The sequence below is a fragment of the Centrocercus urophasianus genome, unplaced genomic scaffold, assembly GCF_019232065.1.
Source record: "Centrocercus urophasianus isolate 14NV4802_14NV808 unplaced genomic scaffold, USGS_Curo_1.0 seq_16, whole genome shotgun sequence".
NCBI classification, from domain to species: Eukaryota; Metazoa; Chordata; class Aves; order Galliformes; family Phasianidae; genus Centrocercus; species Centrocercus urophasianus.
In genome coordinates, this window is record NW_024884711.1 from 47,082,737 (window position 1) to 47,109,710 (window position 26,974).

The 26,974-nt window shown below is 44.0% G+C and overlaps 1 protein-coding gene across 1 annotated transcript in view; it reads right to left on the minus strand.

The window, feature by feature from the left end:
• MINDY4 (MINDY lysine 48 deubiquitinase 4) overlaps positions 1 to 20,984 on the minus strand; it is a 70,922-nt gene extending 49,938 nt beyond the window's left edge. Inside the window, exons 1-5 of the mRNA XM_042817457.1 lie at positions 20,834 to 20,984; positions 18,263 to 18,382; positions 16,973 to 17,175; positions 13,786 to 14,044; positions 12,212 to 12,627 (exon numbers count right to left, since the gene is read on the minus strand). Of these exons, the coding sequence (XP_042673391.1) occupies positions 12,212 to 12,627; positions 13,786 to 14,044; positions 16,973 to 17,175; positions 18,263 to 18,382; positions 20,834 to 20,896 (1,061 nt within the window). The 5' untranslated portion in view covers positions 20,897 to 20,984. The remainder of the gene's footprint in view (positions 1 to 12,211; positions 12,628 to 13,785; positions 14,045 to 16,972; positions 17,176 to 18,262; positions 18,383 to 20,833) is intronic.
• Between the last annotated feature and the right edge of the window lie 5,990 nt (positions 20,985 to 26,974).

Sequence of the window (26,974 nt, forward strand, 5' to 3'; positions counted from 1 at the left end):
CAAAAATTTTTTTACTGGAAAAGAGCTGAACTTGAGGAGTTCATCTGGAAAGGCAGCCTGCAAGGAGCAGCACAATGCAAATAGTCCAGGATTTCAGTCCTACCTCAATGCTGACTTAATTTCACCTGTATGATTTCAGTAGAGGTCAGACCTTGCCTGCTCATCAACAGAAGCAGATAAGTACAGCCCTCAATTTAGAATCATAGAATCAAAGAATCATCAAGGTTGGAAAAGACCTACAAGATCATCCAGTCCAACCATTCACCTATTCCCAATAGCTCCTACTAAACCACGTCCCTCAACACAACATCCAGCCTTTCCTTGAATTTTGTGTGGGAATTCAAGTACGTAGGACTACCTGAGTTCAGAAGGTTATGACATGAGCTAATATCCCTGATGGGGACCAGGATGAGGTTGAAACTGGTTATTAAGCTACTTTAGATATCCAAAACATGCAAGTGAGAATCAGTGTTCGATTAGATGCCTCTACCAGGGTAATTTTTCATCCACTCATAGGTAACAGTTGCTCAAAAGGGACGTGGTTTAGTGGGAATCTTGGTGGTCAGTGGATGGTTGGGCAGATGATCTCAGAGGTCTTTTCCAAACTTGGTGATTCTACAACTCTATAGAATCATCATAGAATCACAGAATCACCAAGGTTGGAAAAGACCTAAAAGCTCATCCAGTCCAACCGTTCACCTGTCACCAATAGCTCCCACTAAACCACGTCCCCCAACACAGCATCCAAATGATTCTATGATTCTATAATTCTACTACATGATCTTGTTTTAATTTCTCTATTACACAAATGACAAGTTAAAACTTCACAAACAGAAAAACTGAAGGGACTAAGCAGTTCAGCTTGGCTGTGAAAACAGAAGTTAAATAGAAAGTTGTATTTTGAGAGGCGAGATGGGTTTCCTCTTCCTGTGGAATTCGTACCAAAATGAATTCAGAACTCAGGAAAAGTTTCAAATAACTGCTGTAAAAAGATGATCTTTTTTTTTTTTTCACAGTACCAGCACTGTACCACTGGCCTTTGCTTTGGAAAAAATGGTATTGCACTGACAGACCTTTCAGAAATAGTATGGGATAATTTCCTCAGCAACATCCTTTGTGTGCATGATATTATTATAGCAACAACTGCTGTCATATCACATACTTTCCATTAACTTAATTTCCTTTTTCAGTATGTGAAAAATGAATGAAAACAGAACACACACACATATCACACTCAAGATTCTTTCAGTTTAAGATCTTTTTGGTACATTGGCAGTCTTTGATATTGAAATAATAGAAACGCCTTTCTTTCTGTGTATATACACGATAAAAAGGATTTCATGTGCACATCCACAATTAAGAAAATACAGAACACAAATGAAAACCACCACATTACTAAGGATTCAAGGTAAAAATAACTCAGATGTCTAACAGGTAAGCATAGACAAGAGAACCTAGAGCAAACACATACAGTGCTATTTGTACTGGATTCCCACTGAACAAACAGGACTTTTTGCTATACTGGATTCCAACTCAGACTTCTTTCTCTCACTTGCTGTTTTATTTTCATCTCTCCTGGTCAGAGGAGTCTCAATGACACTAAATTTGCAAATAAACTGTTTTTCAGCCAAGTACTGATGCCACTGAGCTGCACTTAGACTCAAACAGAATCCACATTCTTGTTTTGTCTGAGTTTGCAAACCATTGTCTCTTGTTTCCTAGAGAATAATGTGTTTCCTCCTAGGTCAACCCATTTGGATCTGGTTTTCAAAACAGAGCTATTAATGCTAAAGAATATAGCACTATCATTTACAGCTATTGACCAGGTCTGGAAGGAGACAGGATTTAGAACACACTGTTTCTAGTTTCCATGTTTCCTAACATGGCTCTGACCCACGCCATCCAAGATTCTCCCAAGCAGTGCCCAAAGAGAGCTCACAGAATGGCATGCTGCCATTTAACAGCAGGACTGGCTCTACCAAAACCAGCCCAGGAGGCTTCATGTCCTCAAACATCCCACCATGCCATACTGCCCTTTATTTTCACTTTACAGAAGCACTCCACCCGAGGATGCATCAACAAATTGACATTATTTCAGAGCCAATTCTCTCCAGCTTAACAAAGCAGCTCAAAAAAAAAGGAAACAAAATTATATTTGACAGCCACAACAGCAGACCTGGAAGAGATCTAAAGTCAAATGCTACGTAATACGAATACAGCCCAGATACAGCAAGAAGAGTCAAAGCCAGAGAGCTGTACCTGGATCTGTTTATCTGTTTCACTTAGCAGCACAGATTTAAGTACAGAATTTCAGGACAGAAGGAGGCCAAGCAAGGTGTGGTTAATTATCCTTTTCCATCAGGAGCCCATTCCCACTACATCAACACTACGATCGAGGAAGTCAATGAGTTCTCAGAAGTTATCAGTCTCCATTTATATTTTACTGCACTTTGCTATATAGAAAGCTCAGGATTTAAATACGAATTTAGTCTTGGGTGTTGAAAACAAGTGCTGATGTTGTCTGGCAATCACAAATACAAGGACAGGATCTACCTTTTAGTGCTCTTGCTTCTCCTACATATTCTTACATATTTGTCCCTCAGCTCTCTGTCATTTTGATGGTACTGAGCTCCCTAAAGCACAGATATCCCACTTCATACATGGAAAAAATTGAGGCTGATCAACTTGAGAGGATGATTTTCACAGCATTAGCTGAAGCAAATCAGCCTAGGTGTTGCTATAATTATCCTGTCACCGTTCAAAAGAGTCACAAGCAACTTACACATCTTTCTGCAAACTTAAACCCTGGCACATTAAGCAGTTCATAGGAGGACATCACGTCAATACCCACGTGCTTGAAACAGACAGTGTTTAGATCTGAGTGATTGTCACAACATCACAAAGGGCACGGGATTCAATTTGCAGATTATTAACCTAAATTTAGTTGCCTGCATAGTTGGGTGTCAACATTCCCATGGCAATTGATTCATGGCTGAGTCAGCACTCAGGAGGCTCAAGCCAAGAGGTTCAAAGGCCTTTCAGACAACTAAGTGTATGTGCAACAAGTAGGAACTCAGGCATCTGGATTTACATAAGGTCCCTTAGGTACCTCATCCTACCTGGCCTCAACAGCTGCTTCAGCAGGACTTGGGTTTTCTGCCAGCATCATCAGATGTCTTGGGTAGCTCAGAATCCCAAAGGGCACTAAATGCATATGTTTAAGCATATCTAGAATTGCTGACATTAAGTTGGCATTCTTGATTAATTTTTGTCCCAAGCACTTCTCACTCGCGTTTCATCCGAAAGATGCGTAAATGAAAATAAAGCTGACTATGGCTCAAGGACCATTTTTGGTAACACTGCTGCTTTCTGGTGAGGATAAGAGACGTTGGTTATACACCCGTTCCTGGAAGAACCAAGCCCTGAATGCAAAGTGCTTTGATTTCTCAAGGCAGAAGGAAATTCCTATCAGGCTGAGGAAAGCGCTGACATCAAAGATGTCGGGTGTTTTCTGGTTAAGTGGGGTATTTTTGCAGATGGAGGTTAGTCAAAAGTTCTCTCCTTAAGGTTTCTCAAAACACTGTCGGGACATTTATTGCAATTTCCATTTCAGCAGATGGTTACAGCTCCAGGAAAATTTATTGTACACGTAAAAGCGTACAGTTAGAATGCTTAGGAAGTCGTCTGCCAGGGCAGAAAAATGGGACAGGAAGAAAATATGTTTCATTATAAACATCCTATACAGTACTTTCTCTAAATATTTGAACATTCCTATCTGATTTTCGGGTATGGTAGAAAACAATTTACACAGAAGAGCTGAACATGCAGAAAAAGCAGTTATCTTCACAATAAAGTATCTGCATTCCACTGCTTCCTATTTAGATTACTGTATGTATAGGTAAAGAAACAAACTGGCTTAAAATAAAAACATTGATTACCAGTAGCTTTAAGGCTTCTGTGTTGGGAAAACTTGTTTCCACTGCTCGATGAGAACAGCTTTTTCTACTGGACACGTTGCCTTTACTGCATGGCAATTTACAGTGCCAGAAGGATGCCTGGAAGTCACAGCTATACTGCCCTGTGCACTACACTTCAACCAAAGTATAGAAAAAGTAGGATAATGAAAGTGTGGCTTGACCATTCACACACCCATCAAAGATTTCTTGGCATGGCAGCCCCACACAGCATTATAAAGGCACACAACAACACATTTTAACTGATCATTACAACCCACCAGATCAAACAGCTGCAAAATAAACACTTATCCGTGAAACAAGAGGGCTAAAATTCCTTTAAATACAGATGATCCAAGACATCAGCAAAGAGATACAACACAAAGCACAGAGATGGGCTCCCAGCGCTCCACACTCAATTAATTCACACCACTGGAGGTGAGTACCATTCAGTTTGCCCTATGAAGCACACATTCCTTTTGCTTTTGGCCTTCAACTTTCAGGCCATTTAGTTTTAAAGATGCGGAAAGTTCTCGGCCTTCCATTTCATGTTAGAAACCTTCCATTTTTAGGAGTAAACTGACAGACTTCAGCAAAATAAACTCTCTTCCTGAAAGCTGATATCAGATGTCAACTGGAAGAAGACAACAGCTTGCACTGAAGGCTGGACTTCATCTTAGAACTCATTTTACTATGAAAACTCAAACATAGAGAACAGCCTACTGGCAAACGCGTGCACTGTCCTACTACAGCAATCTTAGGGGAGTAATGCAGAGGTGAAAACAAATTCCTTCTGCTTCTTGCAATCAGTGGTGTTGTTTTTAAGGAGGAGGAAATTCCTTGTGCTTCTTCCAGCAGTGTGATGTTCTGCCCATTAAAAGGGGATGCATGCTGTTTGCTCTTGGTTAAAATCCGAGAAGATCTAAAGCCCTGGTATGTACATATGAGCCAGGCAACTTCTCAATGACTGAATGCATTTTAGGCACAGGCCAGACGCTTCCAATTTGATGTCCTTTCCAAAAACTAAATAAAACAAACAACAAAAAAAATGATACAGAAGCCATTTGCCATTTCCAGTAATTGCACAGAACCTCTTCCCATGGAGTGCTGGAAAAACACTAAAAGGGCAAATGGCAGTACACACAGATGTTATGTCGGAGGCTCTGATGCCATAAATCCATTGGCACAAAACAAGAATCACAATAGTTCATTACTTTTATTTTAGGCTCTTTTTTCCTGTCCAAGCATTATGTTATAAGAAGCGTTATGCAACTCCAGATTCTTGAAGGTTTTCACCACGGAGTGGTTTGACAAGTGCAGTTTCTCTGTCTCCATCTTCGTATATGGGCTAATTCAACCCACCGCCCCTAAATACGACCCCATTTGTTTTTTACAGTGGTTCTCCTGATTGCCAGTTGCAAGAATCAGACATTCCCCACTGGTGGTAGAGCATGTCCCATTGAGGGCTGTGCTTCATCTCTCATTGACCACACTGTTCTCACTGTGCTTCCTGGCTACACAGCAACACCAAAGTACTGACAGAGGCTTGGGATGACGCCATGTCCTTCTTTGTGGGGCTTAAGGCAATGCCCAGATCACAGACAAAATGGAAGGAAGCAAGCAAAGGTGATTTGCTATTAGACTGCTCCAGCTTTGCATTCCTTCCCATTCTTTTGTGTGAAATACTGCATTCTGACTAAGCCTGCATTTCCTAGAAGTGTCACCATTGCCCATTACATCCTCTTCCTCTTATAGTGGGAGAAATTAATTCCTCAGACATTGCTCATACACGTCACATGTCCCCAAGAATGTTGGTAATACATGAAATGCCACACCAAATCCATTGGCATTTTATGACTCCTCTAGCCTATAAAAACATGGTGACTTGAACTGAGTCCTCATTTCACAGAACTGGCTCTCAAGGTGATGAGCACTTTTAGGAATCTCTTAGGACCAAAACTCAATTACTTAACAAAATGCCAGATGCCATTTTAGACAAAGTAATCTCATCCAGTGCTCCAATTCTACAAGTAGCAATGAAGCATTACAGCCCACTGGGCAAACAGAACAGAATTAAAACTTGATTATGCCCAGAAAATCTATTTTTGCACCAAAATTTTGACCTGTTCAGGATGCTCATAGAAAGGGTCCCTTGGGAGGCATACATTAAAAGTAAGAGGACGTCCAAGGAGAATCTCCATCCTTTACAGGACGAGGCAGAGAACCACGACCACTGAGGATAAGGAAAAGGTTGAGGTTCTCAATGCCTTCTTTACATCTGCTTTTAATAGTCAGACCAGATATCCTCAGGGTACTCTGTCTCCTGACCTGGAAGTCTAAGGTGGGGAGCAGAAAAAAGCCAGCAAAGAAGACTGGAGCCAGTCACAACTATTGGGTAAATGTGCAGTTAACAACTTTGCTGGAACGAAATTTCTTGAGTTGGAAAGTCAATTTAATTTTAAAAATACAAATAAAACTGAAATATTGATTAGTATTCTTTATCTATTTAAAAGAAGGGGGCTGCTCCGGCTCTCTTGTTTCTGTCATGAGCCTGCAACAGAGAATAGCTGAGAATCACAGAATCACAGAATCACAGAATTGTAGGGGTTGGAAGGGACCTCCAGAGCTCATCGAGTCCAACCCCCTGCCAAAGCAGGTTCCCTACAGCAGGTCGCACAGGTCGGCATCCAGGCAGGTCTTGAACATCTCCAGAGCAGGAGACTCCACCACCTCCCTGGGCAGCCTGTTTCAGTGCTCCGTCACCTCACTGTAAAGAAGTTCTTGCGCACATTTGTGCGGAACTTCCTATGCTGCAGTTTCCAGCCGTTTCCCCTTGTCCTGTCTCCACTCCCCACTGAAAACAGTCTGGCCTCGCCATTCTGCCCCCCACACCTTAGATATTTATAGACCTGGATCAGGTCCCCTCTCAGTCTCCTTTTCTCAAGGCTGAACAGACCCAGTTCACTCAGCCTTTCCTCGTAGGAGAGATGCTCCAGGCCCTTCACCATCTTCGTGTCCCTCCGCTGGACTCTTTCCAAGAGATCTTTGTCTTTTTCGTACTGGGGAGCCCAGAACTGGACACAGTACTCCAGATGAGGTCTTACCAGGGCAGAGCAGAGGGGGAGGATCACCTCCTTCGACCTGCTGGACACGCTCTGAAGGCACCTGCAGAGCTCACTTGGTCCAAGCCTTCTGCTAAAAGCAGGTTAGTGCTAAATCCTAAATCCTCACGGAAAAACAACGGCCAAAAATTCAGAGCAAAACAGATAAAAGTGCAAGCAGACAATACAAAAAAAAAAAGCCTGAAAGAGAACAAACAGTATTTAGAAGTACTTTAACTAGTGGTGAATATCTGTAGCAGAAACATCAGTCAGAAAAGCAACTTCAATTTGGATAACAGGGCGGAAAGGAAATCCTGGAGGAATATAAAGGAAAAATCCCCTAGATTAAGGCTACTAGACACTGAAATGCATTCTCAGAGGAGAGGTGTCACTCGAGCCATTTAAGAGTGGACTAGACGAAGTCTTGGAAGAAAGTATTACATCAAATTTTATATATAGTAATGAATAATCTGTCACAGAAGCAAATGACCTTGAAAGGTCTTTTCCATCTGTAGTTTCTACGGTTCTATAAAATATGAGTAATGTTCCACTAAAGAACTTGGTATCTATGGCAATGCACTAACCCCACTCTATTTGTGTTAGCAAGCACAGCGCTGCTAGAAAAGGGCTTTTTTCTACTAAACAATGAGTGATATTTTGGGAATCACTGAAGATTGCCATCTAAAGCAAAGTTAGTTGAGAGACCACTGCAGGAAGTGGAATTCTGGCTCTGGACTCACAGGTACTTGATCTCCTGGTGGTCGAAATGAAGTGCATCTGAGTTCCTTAGGTTTTGGTTGGAAAAGGCATCTTGAGGCCAAGCCACACAGTAATAAAAAGTCCCTACTGTCAGAAATATCCATCTGCACTGGCAGGCTTTGGAAAGGAAACCACTAGCTCACATTCAGTTTGCAGCCAAGCCTAGGGGCAAGGCGATGGAGAGTAGAGCAGAAGCAATTAGAAGAATTGGATAACGAAGGGGACCATTCACAAACAAAGGTTGAGTGGAGAATCAATTGTCTTCCTCCTGAAAGTGCCTTATAAATCTCTCTTTTTGGACAATGAGATCTACTACTGTAAGGTATTTCCATTTATTTGCCTTTCTGACAGCCATTCCCTCTTTGTTTCTATGAAGTAAGGGCAGCCAGAGGGCTCACCTGCAACCCAGCCCACAGCAAGGGGCTTGGAGCTCAATGATCTTTAAGGTCTCCTTTAACCTCAGCCATTCTACCATTCTACCATGATTTTATGAAATTAACCACGTCTTTAACTTTCGGTCCAGATTGCTAATTGCTTTTTTCGTCCCGAGTCTTTGATTCCAAGTTTACATTTTATTTTCTTCTTTCATTTCCCTGATTTTAATTTCTATGCCATTTGCCTTGACACTGAGAAAAGGAGAATGGTTCACTTTGTACACGGCAACTAGAAGTTCAGACACCTCAATATGCAGCCCTTAACTTGCAGAAGTGAAACAGAGGTCTTTGATAGTATCTGCCCATCCACTCAGCATAAGATGGTGCCACCAGTACCCAGTAAGAACACGGCTGGCCAGCCCACATCTACCTGTTTAGAAACTATTCAGCTGAGAACGGGAGGGTTTCCACATCACCACCTTACATTCGTATAGCTAAAGAGAATGGAAAACTAGAAGTGCACTTCAGATTCAGAGGCCATGTGAGCAACAGGAGTACCACGTCTGTAGTTGAGACAAAAGATTTGTTCCTCGACTGCTATGAAGTTCTTTTTGACCAATTCTGCTTGCTCAAGCTGTGAAACACAGGAAAATCTTCTGACACCATTTAACCTTCACAAAGAACTCATTATTCATCAGGCTTTTCCTAGAAAAGCAAGAGAATGATTTTAATCCAAGGCCAAGCGTTAAATTCAACAGCTATTCTTTTTTTTTCCACAGTTCCCAAAGATCACAAATTCCATTCCACCATAGATCCTCATTCCTCATTCTGTGCGCTCCGTTTGGTGATACAGATTTCCCTGCTGGAGGTGATTCAGCATTAAGCAGAGGATATTTGAGGTGGCAGAGATTCCTCACAGCCATTCAATGTTCTGCCCAGCTGAAAAGACTCCATTTGCTGCCTTTTATCTGAATGTGTTCCTTCAACCTCATCTATTCCCATGGAACTGGTAAGATCAGAGTAATAACTATGGGTAGAACAATTTTTCAGCTGGATTCTTGGATTGTTCATTAGCATTACGTATTTTTTAAACACATGGTTTTTTAGTCCCACGAAAACCTCAATGTCAAAAAATAAAAAGTTATGGGTCGTCCAAATTCTGCTTGTGCACAGCTCACACTTTAGAGAGGAACAAGGACTCAAGGAACTGGAGAGCAGTAAGAAATCCTGCTTTGAGAATGCATCAAAACCACCCGAAAGGATGGACGAGGTTTCAGATTCCTCACTGAAGTGGATCTGAAACAAAACATCATTTTCAATCTGTTAAGTCCTTACAGTAGAAGGCTCTACCTTGAAATAACAGTTCTGCACACTGTATATGAGTTTATAAAACTCTGCCCTTGCATGGCCAAGCATCGCAATCTGATTCACTATTAATTACTTCTCTGTTAAAGCAAACCATTACCTCTGCAGATTTAATTCATGTATTTTTGTAGTACAGACAGAAAAGCAGAAACACAAACACACCGTGGCCACCGAAGCATTACACCTAAGCTATTAAAAGCAAAAGCCTCAGCATATGAAAATCGAGACATCTGACTCCTGAGGAAAATCAGTTTGAAACTAATATTGAAATACTGCCCTCCTAACAATCCCCAGTGCCTCCCAACAGCTCTGCAAACAGCACAGTCATCAGAGCAGGATGAATTGAGAGACCACGTTTGCTGCTGTTTGCTTACAGCAAAGGATGCCTGATGATTTGCTGCCACCTACATGCTGCTCCCTTCTGGGTTAATTAAAAATAAGGACTTCTAAAATAAAGGCATTTACTACAATTGTAACTGGTATGTATGCAAGCTGCACAGCATATTGCTAATTAAAGTAAGCACTGTTAACTATTAGTAGGTATTGCTAAGTACTATAACTGTACAACAAAATGCCTTTAGGGAACTCCTGCTGACATGAAACAGAATCCAGTAATGACACAGAGGAACATCACCAACCCAACACCACGGAAGCTTCTGCTCCCCTACAAAACAAGGAAGAAAACAGACCCTTTGCTTTTAATTATTTGCAATCATTATTCTCCCTTTGATGAGGAGGGATTCAGATATCTTGTGAGGTACACAAGTGAAGAGGAAGATGAACAGATTGCTCTTCACATCTGTCTTTGCACAGTTAAAGGCATGTGGTATGTTCACTGCCTAATGGGAACCTGCCTGCACAGAGATCAGCATTAAGTTTCAGAGCACATCTGAAAAGGTAACACGTGCTTTCATATAAAAAGTCAGTATTTTATCCCAGCTAATAGCAATTAGGTAATATCTGCAGTGAAACACTGATCTTCTAAGCCATCCTTAGAGGTACCTGAATTTGAAAGTAGATGCTCCCAGCTAAAGCGGTTCAAAACATAGGCAGAGACTGAATCTGTATCATCAGTCTCTAATTGACTTGACTACATTTTTTTTCATTTTATTCTAAAAAGAAACACCAAAAAAGGCAAGAGGGTATTTTTTCTTTTTTCTTTTTCCTTTTTTTTTCCTCTTGTTTATTCATTTCCATATCTGTGTTGGTGTGTTGGTCTGCCATTTTGGAGAGCTCTATGTTTGATGCCACCTTACTGACAAAATAGCGAAATTTCATCTATTAGAACCAAAACCAAAGATCCTCCAGATCTTATTGAGGACAAAGCTGAGGACTCTGGTACTCAGAGGTCTAATTTCATGTCTGTAGTTTAAGATCCAAAAACAAAGTCCCAAATCTGGCTTTTCAACACTGCCCCCCCTCCCACACACACTTCAGGCAGCAGCCAAGAATCAGAGTGTTGATGGAACAAGAAGCACAGTTTGATGCCCATCATTTCTTTCTGTTAAAACGTGTGAGTCAAAATGCTGTGGGATCTGGGTTTCTGCCCACTCTGCTTGTAAGCATACATTCAGTCCCATTCAGCTTGACTTTTGAAGGATGGCAGCATCTCGCTTTGGGCTTTTTGCTGGTTGGTTAGTTTGTTTGCTCCCTAAGGAGCCAAAGGATGCCTGCAGCCTGTATGCAACAGCAGCACGTTTTGCACAGAACCAAAAGAAATGAATAAGAAGAGCAAAATGGAAGGATTTGTCTGGCTTTATCTATCGGGAACAGGAATGGAATTTCAGATGCCTGCAAATGAACAAGCAAGGTTTAAACCTAAATAGATTTTCAGCATTTAGATTAGCACTTCTGTCGCTGGAGTCAGGGAGCAGTAACAGAGAATGGAAGAGGATCAAGATAAATGCATGCTCTTATATTGCATATGTTGATGCCTCAAAATGCTCAAAGAGCTCTGAAGCAGTGCAGGACTTTGCCAAAGGGACAGAAGCTTTGCAAGAGCCAGTCCTTACTTTGTAATGGTGTTTATTTGGAGCCTCACTTCCGCTCTCTGTTACTTCCACTTAACTTCAGGAGTGTCAGCACTCCTGCTGATTCCAGTGAGGTTTTTCAGGAGCCCAAAGCTCAGCATGAATTCAAACCCTTTGCTGGCTATAAATCATCTGGCAGGGCTGTCCCACTTTCGCCTTGAGAACGATTCAAATGGACTCTGCTTAGGAAATAGCTCCCTCTTCTGCTCTTGATGAGACCAAGTCCTCTGAAGGAATCTATTGCAAGCTATCAGAACAGCAATAGGGCACAGTACCGCAGTGGTAATTAACACTGTTTCTTAAGATGTAGATGATCTGTGCAGGTGGGAGCAAACCTCTTGTGTTACACATCTCAGGGTCTGAGTTTGAGCTGGTAGCCCTCAGCTCTCCTCACGTGCAGCAAAGAGAAACCAGCGGCGATGGGGTCTCTCCAGTGACAAGGAAAGGAGTCCTGACTGGTTTGGGATGTCAAAATTAGCAAGTTAACTCTGAAAATAATCTTCTCCCTTCCAGTATCTTCACCTCTTCCCTTTGATTCCCCTCAACAGAAACAGAATCTCGACCTCTTTTAGCCCTTCATCATATTTTCTTCTAACTTTTTAGTACCGCTTTCTTACACATATTCTTACCTGTGACCTGATAACCAGCTCTCACTTTTCTTGAGGGCCTTTTCTCTCTTCTCCCTTCCAGTCCCTGAATGTCTGTGCAGGGCACTGACTTTAAGGCTTTTCTCACCGCTGTCTGTACAAAAGCTTGGCAGTGATTTCCTTTCCTCCATCTTGGTCCTCCCTCTTTCGGACAGCAGTTTGATAAAAGAGTCACAGGTATCCTTGGAGATGCTCCTTAGCTTTTCAGAAGCTGAACTCCCATGCGAACTTGACAAAGTCCTTGAGGCAATCTCTGGGTTTACTTGTGCTGAGCATCCTTTATTGTCTTGGGAATCGACTTTTGGGGCACTCGGCTCATTTTCCTCGTGTTTTTCACCCTTGAGCAGTGCTGTGCTACTGATGCTGGTGGAGCGTTTTGACCTCCTTCTCTGCTGATCCTGCAAAGAAATGCCATTAAAGCCATACGTTAAGATTTGACTACCTTTGCATAAATGGAAAGCTAAAAAACAAAACTCTGTGAAGTAGCTAAGGGGCTAAATGATTTCTTTGTTATTAGGAATCAGGTTAAAGAGTAAATTAGGTAACTCTTTTGGATAATAAATAGGAGCAGATACACATTTTTACTTAAAATCTGAATGCTACTATGGATGCTGCATACTGTAAAAACTTTCTTTTACCCAGGGACATCAACAAAAAACCTCATAAAAACATTATTTGGGGTTGTATTCAGAGAAAGTCAAGACATATATGATATTTTACTGCCAAAACTGGCTGTTAAAGGTATCTAGTCCTTTTTTCCTGAACCAAAACTCTTTAGAAAAATGCAATTCATTTAGCTTCCAACATTTGCTTCAGTATTAGCTTCAGTATTAAAATACTTCAATTTCTCACTTTCATGAGCTTCATTGGACACAGGGGAAGCTCCTGTCTCTGGGAAAGAAGCGTGAAAGAAAAAAGAGAGAATATTTTTGGAATTGTGATTTAAAAACACCTACTGACGAAATAGATCTCGTTTGGTCAAGCTTAGAAACACTGTTTTACTGAAAGCAATTTTCAAAGTCCAAAGCTAATGATTAAACGTGGGGTAAAAAAAAAGCCTGAGGAAATCAGGTGCTCCCAATTGAGGAGCTGTAGACACTTCTGAGGTAAAGAAGCAATTTCCTGAGGAAAATGGAAAATCTCAGCTCTCAAGAGAGATATGATATCAAAAATGGAGAAGACTTAATAAAGAAATGCTGTAATGAAAGATGGCAGCTCTGCGTGCAGCGGCTGTTCCTCAAACAGCTTGAATTTCTGAATTAACCAGAAGCACTGCCCTAAATCAGCCCATCTTTTCATACTGCAGATTTAATGAATCAGCATGAAGAAGCAATGCTAATATTCTTCACAAATTACTTCATCTCAGAAGGTCACATTCAAAATCTCTGCTCATTCCCAGTACTTGGTCGTGTTCAAGAAGCTGCTAGATGTTGTGCTGAGGGACGTGGTTTAGTGGTGAAATGCTGGTGGCAGGCGGATGGTTGCACTGGATGATCTTGGAGGTCTTTTCCAATTGGTGATTCTATGGTTTATGATTTGGAAGGGTTAAAAATCACCTCTGGAGAACTTGCTCCTGGTCCAGCCATCGTGCCTCTGACAATGAGACCAGACCTGGGCCTCTGCTTGTCCTTCACTGTGGCTTGCAGCTCTTCAGAAATCACTGCTGATTTTAAATCCTCTTGACTACCCTTTAACTTCTTATCCCCATCAGAGGTTAAGTGGCTGTTGCATATCGTCCCCGCCTGGCATTTTTCACTTTTGTGTTGATGTTTTCTGAATTGAAGGATTTTATCAGGTGGATTCTCAACATCGTGTCTACAATAAAGAAACAACGTTATAAACAACGAAATGATGAATGATGAAATCAATGAAAACAGCACCTCGGCTAATTAAAGCACTCACTGCTTTCAAGCCACTTGTTACGTGGAAGTGGCACTCAAATACAATTACTTGGAATTGGAATATAGGTAGGTCTTCAAGAGATCATTTCAATATCATTATCATGCATGACAGTTCGTGACAATACCACTTTTGTCAAGTCAGATGGGTCTGGAGCTACCAAAACAGTTCCCACTCCTTTCCCATCCGCTTTGAACAGCCCTTAGAAAATTTGATCATGTTTTTGTCAGCATCTTTTGAACTGACTTCCTTCACTCTTCAGGGGAATGGCTTCAAGTTGCACTAGAGGAGGTTCTGGTTGGATATTAAGAACAATTCCTTCTCTGAACGAGTGGTCAGGCACTGGAATGGGCTCCGCAGGCAGGTGGGGAGTCACCGTCCCTAAGGGTCTTCAAGAAGTGTTTAGATGTGGTACTAAGGGACATGGTTTCGTGGGGAAATATTGGTGGATGATGGAGTGGATCTTCTTGGAGGTCTCTTCCAACTTTGGTGATTCTGTGACTCTGTGTTTCTGTGATAATCTGGGTAACCTGAAAATGCTGGCCTTCTTTTACAATCACTGCCCTTTAGCTTTTGTGTTTAACTCCAGGATGTTTTTCTCCATCGTATTTCATAGCTAAGCAATTCCATGAGCTGAAGCATCTTGTATCACATAAACATTCATTTCACCTAACCAGTTAAAACTGTTGGTTTTCTGTAGTTAGTTATGCCTTATACTGCAAAGACATCCTTCATATTTAAACAGAAGGGTGCAGGATCAGTCTCTGAGAGCATTAGGAAATCTGAGGACTGCTACTCCTTACCTAGGACCATTTGTCATTGCCAAAGGGCACAAAGTAGGTATCATTTTAACAGTTGTAGACATTAAAAAAAATATATTCTTGAGGTCATTTAAAAGGAAAGAGTTTGAAGCTGAACTCTTACATAAGGAATTTGTCTGATTATAATCTCCACTCCTGCTTGCCTTGTTAAAACTTAACCAGACAGTTATGATTAAAATTATCATAACTATTAACATTAAAATTAAAATTATTTTCAGGCTCTGGCTGTTTGACTGTGGTCTGATTTCTCCATGGCCAGAGGGATGGAAACAGCTTAGGGGATCACAGAACCCTGCTTCTGCCACACTATTTCTCCTCCTGATTCTTTTTGTAGGTAGAGGAAAAGACATGACCAGAAAGGCATAAAGTAGTAAATAGCAGGGACTCCCCTCATGAGCACCAGCCCCACACGCCATGATGGCAGCAGCCCTTCCTCACATACATGTGCTGTCCCCCCGCCCCTCACTCATTTGTGTTACATTTGCACATGCAGCTTTTCATGTGTTTATCTGTAAGTATACAGCACGCATCTTTTTGGGGAAAAGTGCCAGTGTGGGGCTGTGTGCGATTAACTCAAATACCGCAACACCAACAGTTCCCACCCAAAGGGAAACCACTGGAGGACTAAAACCATAAAGTGTTCTCCAACAAAAGGCAGAGCGGCCCCTCAACACATCACTTCCGGAACAGTGAAGGCCTCTCTGGCCCGGCCGCAGCGCGCTCTCTGTGGTCTCTCCCTCCCACTCTGGCCTTACGGGCAGGGCTGGCAATGCGCATGCGCCCTCAGGGCTGTCAGTAGCTGTGAGGGGCGGGGAGTTCCGCCATTTTGTTGGGGGTGGGAAGAGCTGCGTTGCTGCTATTCGATATAAGAGAGACGTGTTAGGGGCGTCCTAGAAAGCAATAGAAAAAGGGACAAAGGATCTGTCTGGGCACCTTCCTGCACTGCACATTGTAGGGAACCTGCTTTGGGGTGGTTGGACTCGATGATCTCCACAGGTGCCTTCCAGCCCCTGCAGCATCTGCTCGGTTCTTAGCTGGTTGTGTCAGTTCCTGTTTCCCTTCCCCACTGAGCAAGGACTTGTGGAGTTCTGCAAGTGCTAACGCTTAGGAGCAGTGGGTTTGAGCTGCTTTTACAACGAGGAATAAAATTAGGGGTATTCCCTGAGAGTCAAAGCTGGGAAGTTGAATTTCTGTTGTGTCCATTTTAAAGGCTTTCTGTTGAAGCACAGCTGGTGCTGTTGCTTTGGGATGCTAATAAATGGCACTGGAAGACTTAGCTGCATGCTGCTTCCATATGCCTTTGTTGATGGAAATAATTTACACTATTGGCAGTAATGCTGAATGGAAGATGGTAGGGCTTGGTTTAGGCTCCAAGCATTGATGTATCTGTGGTTTGAGCGCAGGTGGTTCGTTTCTTATCAGACTATACTGAATACTTTCCAGTTTACCAGGCATAAAAGCTCAGATTTGTTCATCTTAATTCCATCTTTCAGCCACTGAAGAACATGCAAGTCTTTCTAATTGCCAGGGAGCATAAAAGAGCATTTTTTAAGGAAGATAGCAGTAATGCAAACTTTGTGACAGCTCACCCAAGATGCTGTTGCTGAGGATGTTGTAGAATCACAGAATATCCTAAGCTGGAAGGGACCCGTAAGAGTCAGAGAATCACAGAATGGCCTGGGTTGCAAAGGAGCACGATGCTCATCCAGCTCCAACCCCTGCTGTGTGCAGGTCACCAACCAGCAGCCCAGGCTGCCCAGAGCCACATCCAGCCTGGCCTTGAATGCCTGCAGGGATGGGGCATCCACAGCCTCCTTGGGCAACCTGTGCCAGTGCCTCACCACCCTCTGGCTGAAAAACTTCCTCCTAATGTCTGACCAGAGGATTAAGAATCATTGAGTCCAATTCCTGCCTCTGCACAGGACCACCCCAAAATCAGACCATATAGACCATACAAACCATTCAACGCTATTTCACTTAATGGGTAGAAGACTGGCCAAAGCAAAGAGGAGTAAGGGAGTACCTGAAGGTTTGAGTTTTGCTGTCATGAGGCAGGCTGGCATTTCCACATGCACGTTCTTCATCTGAGAGGTCAGGTGGATGGGATGCTGAGCTTTTACTTTGAGATGCTGCCAGTGCAGAACTTGAACTCCTGGAGGTTCCACGGTGCTCAAGGAAATAATTAGTAATGATTTCAAGGAGTGTTTTCAGAGGGTTCTCCTTGGCCTGTTTGAGAAGGAAAATAAAGTTTTTGGTTGCTGCTGAAAACTTGTTAGTCTGCAATCTAAGAAGGAGTCATTATACTGTACAGTGGCTGAACATGTTAACAGTTTCCTAGAGTCTGGTGGTTATAAATGACATGGCTGCACAAACAACGCAGGAAGGAATCACAGAACCACAGAATCACTGAGGTTGGATTGGATGATCTTGGAGTTCTCTCTTGAGAGAAACCAGGACTTGAGGTTGGTTGGATGAGACCTCCAACATCATCCGCTCCAACCATCCACCTTCCACCAATATACCCACTAAACCACGTCCTTCAATACAACATCTGGACGTTCCTTAAACACCTCCAGGGACAGTGGCTCCACCTCCAGGGAAGGAGATGTCAGCTAGGAAATACCGAGAGCTTAAAGGTGTGTTAAGTGAAGTAATAAGGTGTGATTGTGAAGGAAGTCCTGGAACTCCTGGAGTTGGCAAGGATTCAATCCCTTGGACCTCATGAAATTCATGGCTCTGCTGCGAGTTTGCACATGCAGTGTATTCATCAAACACAAGTTGCTGGAGTCAATTGCATCATCCTGCAGGCTGTTGGCTAGACATTCCTGCCTTAAGCTGTGAATGGTTAGGATTGGATCTAAGCAATAATTGGAATTCAGCTACTGATGGCTTTGACATAAAATATTGTGGCCTGTATTACATGTCGAGGAATGATAAATGCTGAGTGCAGTTCTGTCTGTCAGCTCATACATAAAGTTGTAAATAGAAATGGAAATGCAGAGCTATTTCCAAAATGGAATGTTCTAGATGTAATGATGTAAAAGATGTTGAAGTGAATAAGTGCTCCTGGTTTATTGGAAGCTGCATTTAGTAACAAGGGCTCACTGCCAGGTTCTCATCTTAGTCCTGTGAGCTGTAATGCAGTCTCACCATGGAGGTGAGATGGAGACTTCTAAGCGTGTCCACAGCAGTGCAGCACCAGACCCAGGCTCCAGTTCTCTGCACTGTGCACACACACTGCTGCCTCGATCTGTTTCACCCAGTTCTACGTGATCTGAGACCAGGCTGTGAGGAGAAGCACCTCTTCCTTTACCTTGTTCTGTTTGTACAGGGAGTGCAAATGCAGGACGTTTCGAAGCTCGTTCCTGTTATTGATGCTGAGTGCAGAACGTGGCAGCTCCCGGTCCATGGTGCTGATGGTTTTCTTCAGACCCTGAGGACAAGCAGGAGATTTTAGAGTCACAGAATCATTAAAGGGCGTAAATCACCCCTAGGACACCAACCTATCCCTACCATGACTCTCAGTGCCACTTCCCCACGGTCACTGATAGTGCAGTCTGGATATGCTAGATTCCTAGTGCTTCCACTGGCACAGGCTGCCCAAGGAGGCTGTGGATGCCCCATCCCTGCAGGCATTCAAGGCCAGGCTGGATGTGGCTCTGGGCAGCCTGGGCTGCTGGTTGGTGACCTGCACACAGCAGGGGTTGGAGCTGGATGATGTTTAAGGTCCTTTTCAACCCAGGCCATTCTATGATTCCTGCTTGGATTTGGGAGGAGAAGGAAACAGAACAGCTAACAAAAGTTTTTAGTGCTGACTTTGTTGGATGCAAGCTGAAGCTTCTGGATACATTAAAATGGAAGTAATTACAAGCTGAGCCTTAAAACCTGCACTTTAATTATACAGTTTTGCATTTCTACAGCCCGGAGATGTAAAAGGAGTTCTGGTGGAAATGCTGCCTGTGCAGAATTTACCAAACTTGGGGGAACAAACAAAACAGGGCTACTCCGTGCAGCTGACTGCAGCTACTTAACAGCTCCATAAGATTGGCCTGTGCAATTAACTGCATCTGAGCTACTTAATTACAAACTCTGAATTTCAGATGCGCTTTATTTTTTGGCAGGTTTCTCAGAACCTTTATCTTGCTCTTCACCCTGTTATCAGGGTAACCTGACCAGGTTGAAAATCAGCTGGATCCTCATAGCATCAACTGGTTTAGGCTCTTCCTGCAGCTCGGTACAGAGAATGAGGCAGTGCTGCAATTAAAGTGCAAGGAATGATAAGTTGCACGGTCAGTTTTACCAGCAGAGCATCCCTTTCCTTTTATGCTTTCAGTCAGCATTACATTTATTTAAGTCAGAAATGTGAAGGTGTTTCATTTGAGGAACCTCTGCAGTCAGATACTGTGAGGCACTGCTCTGCTAATGCTGGAACTTAAAGGCAAGTGATTAATTCTGCGTTGGAAATCATGTCAGCAAGATTTCAACGCTGAAAATAGGCATTTAAAAGCTGGATGCAGGACAGGTGAGAGAAAGCGAGGTTGGCACGATGCTTCTTAGCACAACTGCGTCTTGTGTTCTGTATGAGGCAACTACTCCTGAGCTGGGGGGGACACGTGCAATATTTCCTTTGGATTCTGCATGAATACGAAGTAGGAGGCGATTTCACCTGGAAGCATGAAGGTGTCTTTTCCCCGGCTCACAGCCCATTTCTTTCCTTTACATCAGTTCTGTAACAAATACAGCGGTCACTTTCTTCTCCTTCCCCCCCCCGGGCAAATCCGCCTGCAGAGCCCCAGTAAAAGACGTCTGTTTTCTCTGTGACCACTTCACAGAATCACAGAATGCCCAGGGTTGGAAGGGACCTCAAGGATCATGAATCTCCAACCCCCCTGCCACATGCAGGGCCACCAACCTCCACGTTTAATGCTAAACCAGGCTGCCCAGGGCCCCATCAACTTGGCCTTGAACACCTCCAAGGATGGGGCATCCACAGCCTCCTGGGCAGCCTGTTCCAGTACCTCACCACTCTCTGGGTAAAGAATTTCCCCCTAATGTCCGATCTAAATCTCCCCTCCCTCAACTTAAAACCATTTCCCCTTGTCCTACACGTATCAACCCTTTCAAAGAGTTGATTCCCCTCCCCTCTGTAGGCTCCCTTCAGGTATTGATAGGCTGCAATGAGGTCACACCGCAGCCTTCTTTTCTCCAGGCTGAACAAGCCCAGCTCTCTCAGCCTGTCCTCATGGTGGAGATGCTCCAGTCCCCTGATCATCCTAGTGGCCCTCCTCTGGACCCTCTCCAACAGCTCCCTGTCTTTTTTGTACTGTGGGCTCCACACTTGGATGCAGTGCTGCAGATGGGGCCTCACAAGAGCAGAGTAGAGGGGGACGATCACCTCCCTGTCCCTGCTGGCCACCCCTCTGCTGATGGAGCCCAGGATCCCATTTGCCCTCCAAGCCGCAAGAGCACACTGCTGGCTCATATTAAGTTTTTCATCTATCAGGACCCCTTCCTTTTGTTTTGTTTTAGTATTAGTGTGCATCACTTGTAAAAAACAAGATAGGCGATGAACGAGGGGTGAAAAAAAAAAGCTTAAAACCGCATTTCTTGGCTTAAGCTTTTTTTTTTCCCGCAGGCACGTGTAGGAATGAATCAGGTTTTCGCAGGCAGGCCGGCAGCCGCCTTCCACGTTCGGAAACCGGCGGGCATTGTGGGAGATGTAGTGCAGATCCGAGCCCCCCAGCTCGCTGCTCCGCACTGCTATCTGCCTTACAGCCCCCCGCCGGGGTCCCCCCCCCCCCCCCCGCCCCTTCGCCTTTTAACGACGGGCGTTTCTCCTGCGCCCTTCCCGCTCATCCCAGCCAGAAAATCAAGACTCATTTACCTTTCTACTGAGAAATTCTCTCACCAGAGATGCGGCCACTTCTTCCACGAAGGAATTGTCCATTTTTAGCTCGCACTCTGCTCGGGGGGGGTTTCCTTGGCTCGGTCTGACCGATCCCCCATGGCAGCCCGGCCGGGCGATGCGGCCCTGGAGCAGCTCGTCCTGCGTGCCGCCGGATCCCAGCAACAGCAGAGCAGCAGAACTCCTCCCCGTGGGACGAGAGCCGAGCTGGCCGCTCAGCAGCGGGCGCCCTGGTAACTGCTTGTAAAACCCGAGAGCTGCTCGGGGATAACGTTCGGGAAATGAATGTTGGAAGTTGAGAAGCTGAATCACAGAATGACAGAATCACAGTCAATGAAGGATTTTCTGATTTGGGGTTGTTTTGGTTGTTTGTCTGTTTTTAAATCGTAGAATGGCTTGAGTTGGAGGGGAGCCACAGGGGTCACCGAGTCCAACTCCTAAGTTGCTGAGAGAAGCACAGTTATGTGCAAGCTATCACTCCTGAATGAATGCTACTTTCAATCGTGTTTGTTTATTTGGTAAGATTGCACTTTTGTTAAATACTGCTGCGTTTCTGTTGTATTATACTTCATCTCTCCTACTGGCAACGACTAAAATAGGAACACCCATCCATTCTATGGGCAACTGACCTGGTGCCTGCTTTAAGGGCTGGCAACCCTACCCACAGCACAGGGCTTGGAGCCAGGTGGTCTTTGAGATCCCTTCCGACCCAACTATTCTGAGATTCTATGAGTGCAGTCTTTCCTTTCAGGTTGAAGCTACATTATAGACACTACTACAGTGTACTAACAGGAGGGATTGTATTGAGTCATGCTTTGAGCCTGGGGACCTGATGTAGGTTGAGAGAGAGGAGAGGACCTGCAGAAGACATGGAGTGTGAGGATTAAATTAGATGAGATTGCTCAGGGTAGCAGTGTCCAGGGATGGAGATTTTGCATTCTGGACAAACTCTTTAAGTATTTGACCACTGTTAGCTGACCAGTTCATAGAAAGTTCATAGAATCACAGAATCATTACAGTTGGAAAAGACCTCTGAGATCATCCGGTCCAACTGACCACCTACCCCCAGTCCTACTCACTGAACCACGTCCCTAAATACCACATCTACCATTTCTTCAACACCTCCAGGGTTGGTGACCCCACCATTCCCTCTGGGCAGCCCATTCCAATGCCTGACTGCTCATTCAGAGAACTTTTTCCTAATAACCAACCTTGTTACCCAGTTAAAATTTCTTCCGCTGACAATTTGCCTGAGAATTCCCTCTTTCCCCCCTGTATTTCTTCCGTGATCAGTTTGGCTTCCATCTTGGGAGCATTTGGATAAATGAAGATTGACTTTCAGTGAAACATAATTTGCGTGTGCCTACAGGATAGCAGGGGGGGTAATTTGCAATCCATGTAATAAATAAGACATGCAAAGGGTCTGACTACTTCATTAATGTTATCAGTGCAAGCAGTCTGATGTGCATTCATTAGCTTAGCATTAGCTAAGACATGATGCAGCATGCAAAAGAATGCTTGGTATTACACAGTATCCCTGTCTCCCCCAACATTCTGGGAATGATATTCCAAAATGAAAGTGGGGCACGGTTTTAATAACATGGCCACTTGGAAGGTGTCATTTCAATGCATGTATTCCAGAGAGAACTGCTGCACGACTGTGCATCGTGGGGCACGTGAGAGGGGCTGTCATGCTGCCAAGCCTCCATTGACTTCCAGTGATTTCACAAAACCAGTTTGCTATGTCCAGGAGGCATTCAGGTGCTTAGCTTCGTGTCTGGTGTCAACAAAGTAGATTTATACAGCAGCATATTGATAAATGCCTTTGCTCCTCAAAGGAAGTGTTTTTCTCTAAGAGGTAGCAGAACTACAGCTTCTGACCTGGCCAGAATTGCAAAGGAATTTGCCAATCCCAAAATTGTTCAGGGGGAAAAAGAAATGAAAAATATTAAGATATTCTGCATCCCTGCTGACAGCTGTAACAAGAAGACAGCATTGCTTTTTGGAAGCTTTGTGCCTGATGCAGTGAAGGAAAAGCTGCATGTACACGTGTACATTAATGCTGGTTTATGTACTGCTTCTGCAGGCTAATGCTCTGCTCCTCTTTGGGATGCTGCAAGCACAGATGTGTGACGTGGGAGCTGCAGAACTTGGATCTGATACAGCTGGATTCTCCCTGATCAGAAATCACTGGTAATAATTCCCTGTGTTGTTTATTAGTGCAAGATGTGGTGTTTCTCCGGTATCTCCAGTACTGACAGGTGAGAAAATAGGTGACACTGGGACCAAGAACTTGGAAAGCCCTCAGCAGAACAGGGGGAGAAAATATGCTGAAAAAGATAAAGACAGGGAGATCACTTACCGAGTGCCATCGCTGATAAATCAGGCTTGGCTAGAGGGACATTAAAGTAAAGGGGAGTTGTAAGAAAGCAGGGGACTGACCCTTTAACAGGGTCTGTTGTGATAGGACAAGGAGAAATGGTTTCAAACGAAAGAAGGGGAGATTTGGATATTGGGAAGGAGTTTATATTGAGGGTGGTGAGGCACTGCACAGGTTGCCCAGAGAGGTGGTGGTGCCCCATCCCTGCAGACACCCACGGTCAGGGGATGAGCTGTGAGCACTGATGGAGCTGTGGGTGTCCCTGTGCACTGCGGGGAATGGGACCAGGTGGCCTTTAAAGGTCCCTTCCAACAATTCTCTGATTAATTTCATGTATTGCCAATGTTGGAAATAATCCAAGTCATTTTGTCAGGATGGTATCTCTGATAAAAGCAGAATTTATTCGCGATTGCAATGGCGGGCGTCCCGCAAGCAGGAGCACCTATGGACACAACATGACAGCCTTTAGACCATTTTCTTCCCCCCCTTTGCCTTCTCCCCCTCCCCTGTTTCCCCTCTGGCTGGGTATTCCAGGTTCACAATCTTATCAGAAGGTTTACATTTGTTGTTTACTTGTTCATCTGTTTGTTATCTGGTGTCAGTCCTGTTGTCTCCAAGATGTCTCCTTGATCATACTGATATGGTGATTCTGTTCAGAGTCCTTGTTTAACAAAGAGTATGGAAGAGAGGTGCCCAATTTTACCTTCTTCAGGCACTCCCGAGGCATGTAATGAATTGTCCTTTTAAATTACACAGGATACTGTTGCAGTGTGTGTGAATATTCTCAATACTGGCTATACATAAGTTGTTACTAGCTTATATATATATTCATACATATTACTTATATACCAAATATGTGTTGTTGGGGAAGATTTATCTAGGGCATTACCAATGAAATTTTATCAGAGAACCCCCAGTAATGCAGAAAGGCCCCTGAAAAGAACTATTAGTTCTAATAAATGACCCAAATAGTAGAGAGGCCATGAAATTAACAAAATTCTTATTTTGCTTCTGATGCAGAAACAACATTCAGTTCTCACACCAATTAAAAAAAAATAAATAAATAGAGCAGGATGGTGAGAAGCAAAAACCAGCACAGCTTCTCCCTGTTCTTCCTTATTCCTGGGCTCCACTTCAGTCTCATTTGTGGCTCTTCTGCCTCCTCCCCACCAGGCGGCACAGTGGGAATGGCAGATGAGTGGTCATGTCAGCTCATAGCAGCCTCTGCTGCTCCTTCCTCTTCATAGATTGAAGTTCAATGGAATTTCTGCAGGTCAGTTTGGCCAACCCACCTGCTTGAGCAGCAGGATGCAGTATGGATGTGTGATCCTCCACGGGCATCAAAGAATTCCTGAATCCTATCACAGTGCTGCTACCAGCATTGAGCAGATGAGAGGAAGAGACAGCAGGAGGAGGAGCTCTGGGTGTCAGAGCGGTGGGACGCTGGGTGTAGGGAGGTAGAAGGGAATGTGCAAACCCAGTGCAGTGCTTGAGGCAGGAATTGATAGGCGGGAGCGTTTTGCAACACAGACTTTGGAAAAGCCTGGTGCAGGGTAGGAAAGCTGCAAGACAGGAATGAGTAGTGCAGTGCTGGTAAGCATATTCAAAAGTAGCTTTTAAACAGGTATTGGTGGAACAAGCACTGCAGGGAGAGCTGTAGAGTATAGGGGAACTTGTTGGAGAGAACTGTGTATGTTTGGTGGCCCTGCTGGGCAGGGGGGTTGGAACTACATGATCCTTGAGGTCCCTTCCAACCCGGGTGATTCTGTGATTCTGTGAACTGGGCTTGCAGAAGGTGCCTATTTCCACAGCAAATGAACAGTCATCAGGAACTTGAAAAAGGCAGGAGGGGGAAAGAGTTTGAGTATTTCTTTGAGTAGGAATAGCTGGAGCACAGGCCTTAAGAGCTTGTACTTTTAAAGGGTGAAACGTCCAACAGTGCTTCGGAAGGGTTGCTGTTACGCGTGTGCATAGCGACAGCACTGTTAACCTGCGATCAGCTTTCGATTCTCTGTTTACTGATGAGAGAGAGAACAGCTCTGTTCTTTCCCCGTACTACAGTGGACGTGCCAGGGGTGCCCTCTCGCGATTATCGTTCAGTATTGCAGCAGTGGGAGAAGCGCTCGAGCTCAGCTGCTGGCATTGGCGTGGAGAGCAGACCTCGACACCATAAAATCCTCGGAGTTGGAAGGGGACCTTTAAAGGCCATCGAGTCCAGCTGCCTTGCAGTGAACACTGTACTGACCAGCGCCACTGTTGTGCACGAGTCTTTACAGCACAAGTGCAGTTTGATATTCAAGTACAAGACAAAAGATTTCTCAGAGTCTAGGAAGAAGTGCAGGGGATGTGGGGGGAGGGCCGAGGTGGAGCTGGTCAGGATAGATGTGGTAGAGGCAGTTCCCTACACCTCGTGGATGCATCTTAGATCCAAAATATCCACAGCAAGTTCCCATCAGCGGGCTTGTCAGCAGAGTCGAAGTGCCCCTGCTGGTCAGCAGTCAGAGCCTGATGGCTGCTCTCTTTATCAGTGAAAGCATTGGTTCCTAGAGCCAGCAGTGCCTGGGTTCTTCATGGAGCTGAAGCCACAGGGACACGCAGTTCAGTGACGCTGTAAAAACTGCCCTTCTCTCTCTGCAGTTGGTTATCTACTGCCACTTCTCCAGCCCCATGAATCCAGACTGCATTGCCTTGCTCAGACGTATCTGGGAAAGCACTGTTTCTACAGGGACAATCCAGACATTAGGAGTCCTGTTCCCAAATGCTACACCAGGGTATTGCTTTAAAATGTGAACTTACTGTGTTTCTCCAAACCTTACTGGAAGAGTACAGCAGCCACAGCTTTCTGGATGTTTTTAGTGAACAAAATGCAGAACGTTTCCTTATTTGCCATAGGAAAAGAAGTGGAACATAGAAAGGATTTCCTAATTGTAAAATGCACAAATGTTTTGTGAACAAGAAATGGACAGCAAAGCTCATACTTCATTTTTTGAAAGGAGATTTTGTGAGAGTTTGGTACAGCAATCAGTTTGTGCCAGACTGCACTTGGCTGAGGGATATTTGGGGCACTGAACTTCTTTCATGGTGATGACTCTCCTCTGATAGACATGTCTATCTGTCTGTCTGTCAACTTCTTATCATCAACCAGACTTAGTGATGCAGTAAAAGTCAAGTGTCCGCTCCACTTCCTGCTGAGCAAGCAGATCCCATCACTGAAACTTACCCTCCTTGGTTTTGCCATGGGACCAAGTTTTGTCCTAATGGTGCTGGTAGCTTGTGTGCAGCTGTGAAGTGTTTGTGATCATTCCTTTTGTCCAACACCTTTGGAAGGAAGCATGCGTGCTCAAAGTTCTGTTGTACTGGGATGGATGTTAAAAGGCTTTCCAGATGGCACAGTGGCACCTTAACTGTCTTGACTAAGAGTTTGAGGTGAACCACATTCCCTTTTGCTTAACAATAAAAAACAAAAGTACTGCTTACAGCTGTAATTTTACCCTGGATCTTAAATCTTCCTCTGCTTTGCCTGGCATAATGGTTCAGCTCTGCATATTTGCATTCAATAGATATAATTTTCTCTCTTGTGTGATTCGTGTTTTCTTATTCACGTGAATAACTGCCATTCCTTGTGCTCTTCCAAGACAAATTATTTCATGCAGTTGTTCTTGAAACATTACGTCTTAAGCATTAAATTAACCTCGGATGTGAAACATAGATAGCAACATTGCATTAAGGATGATTGCTAT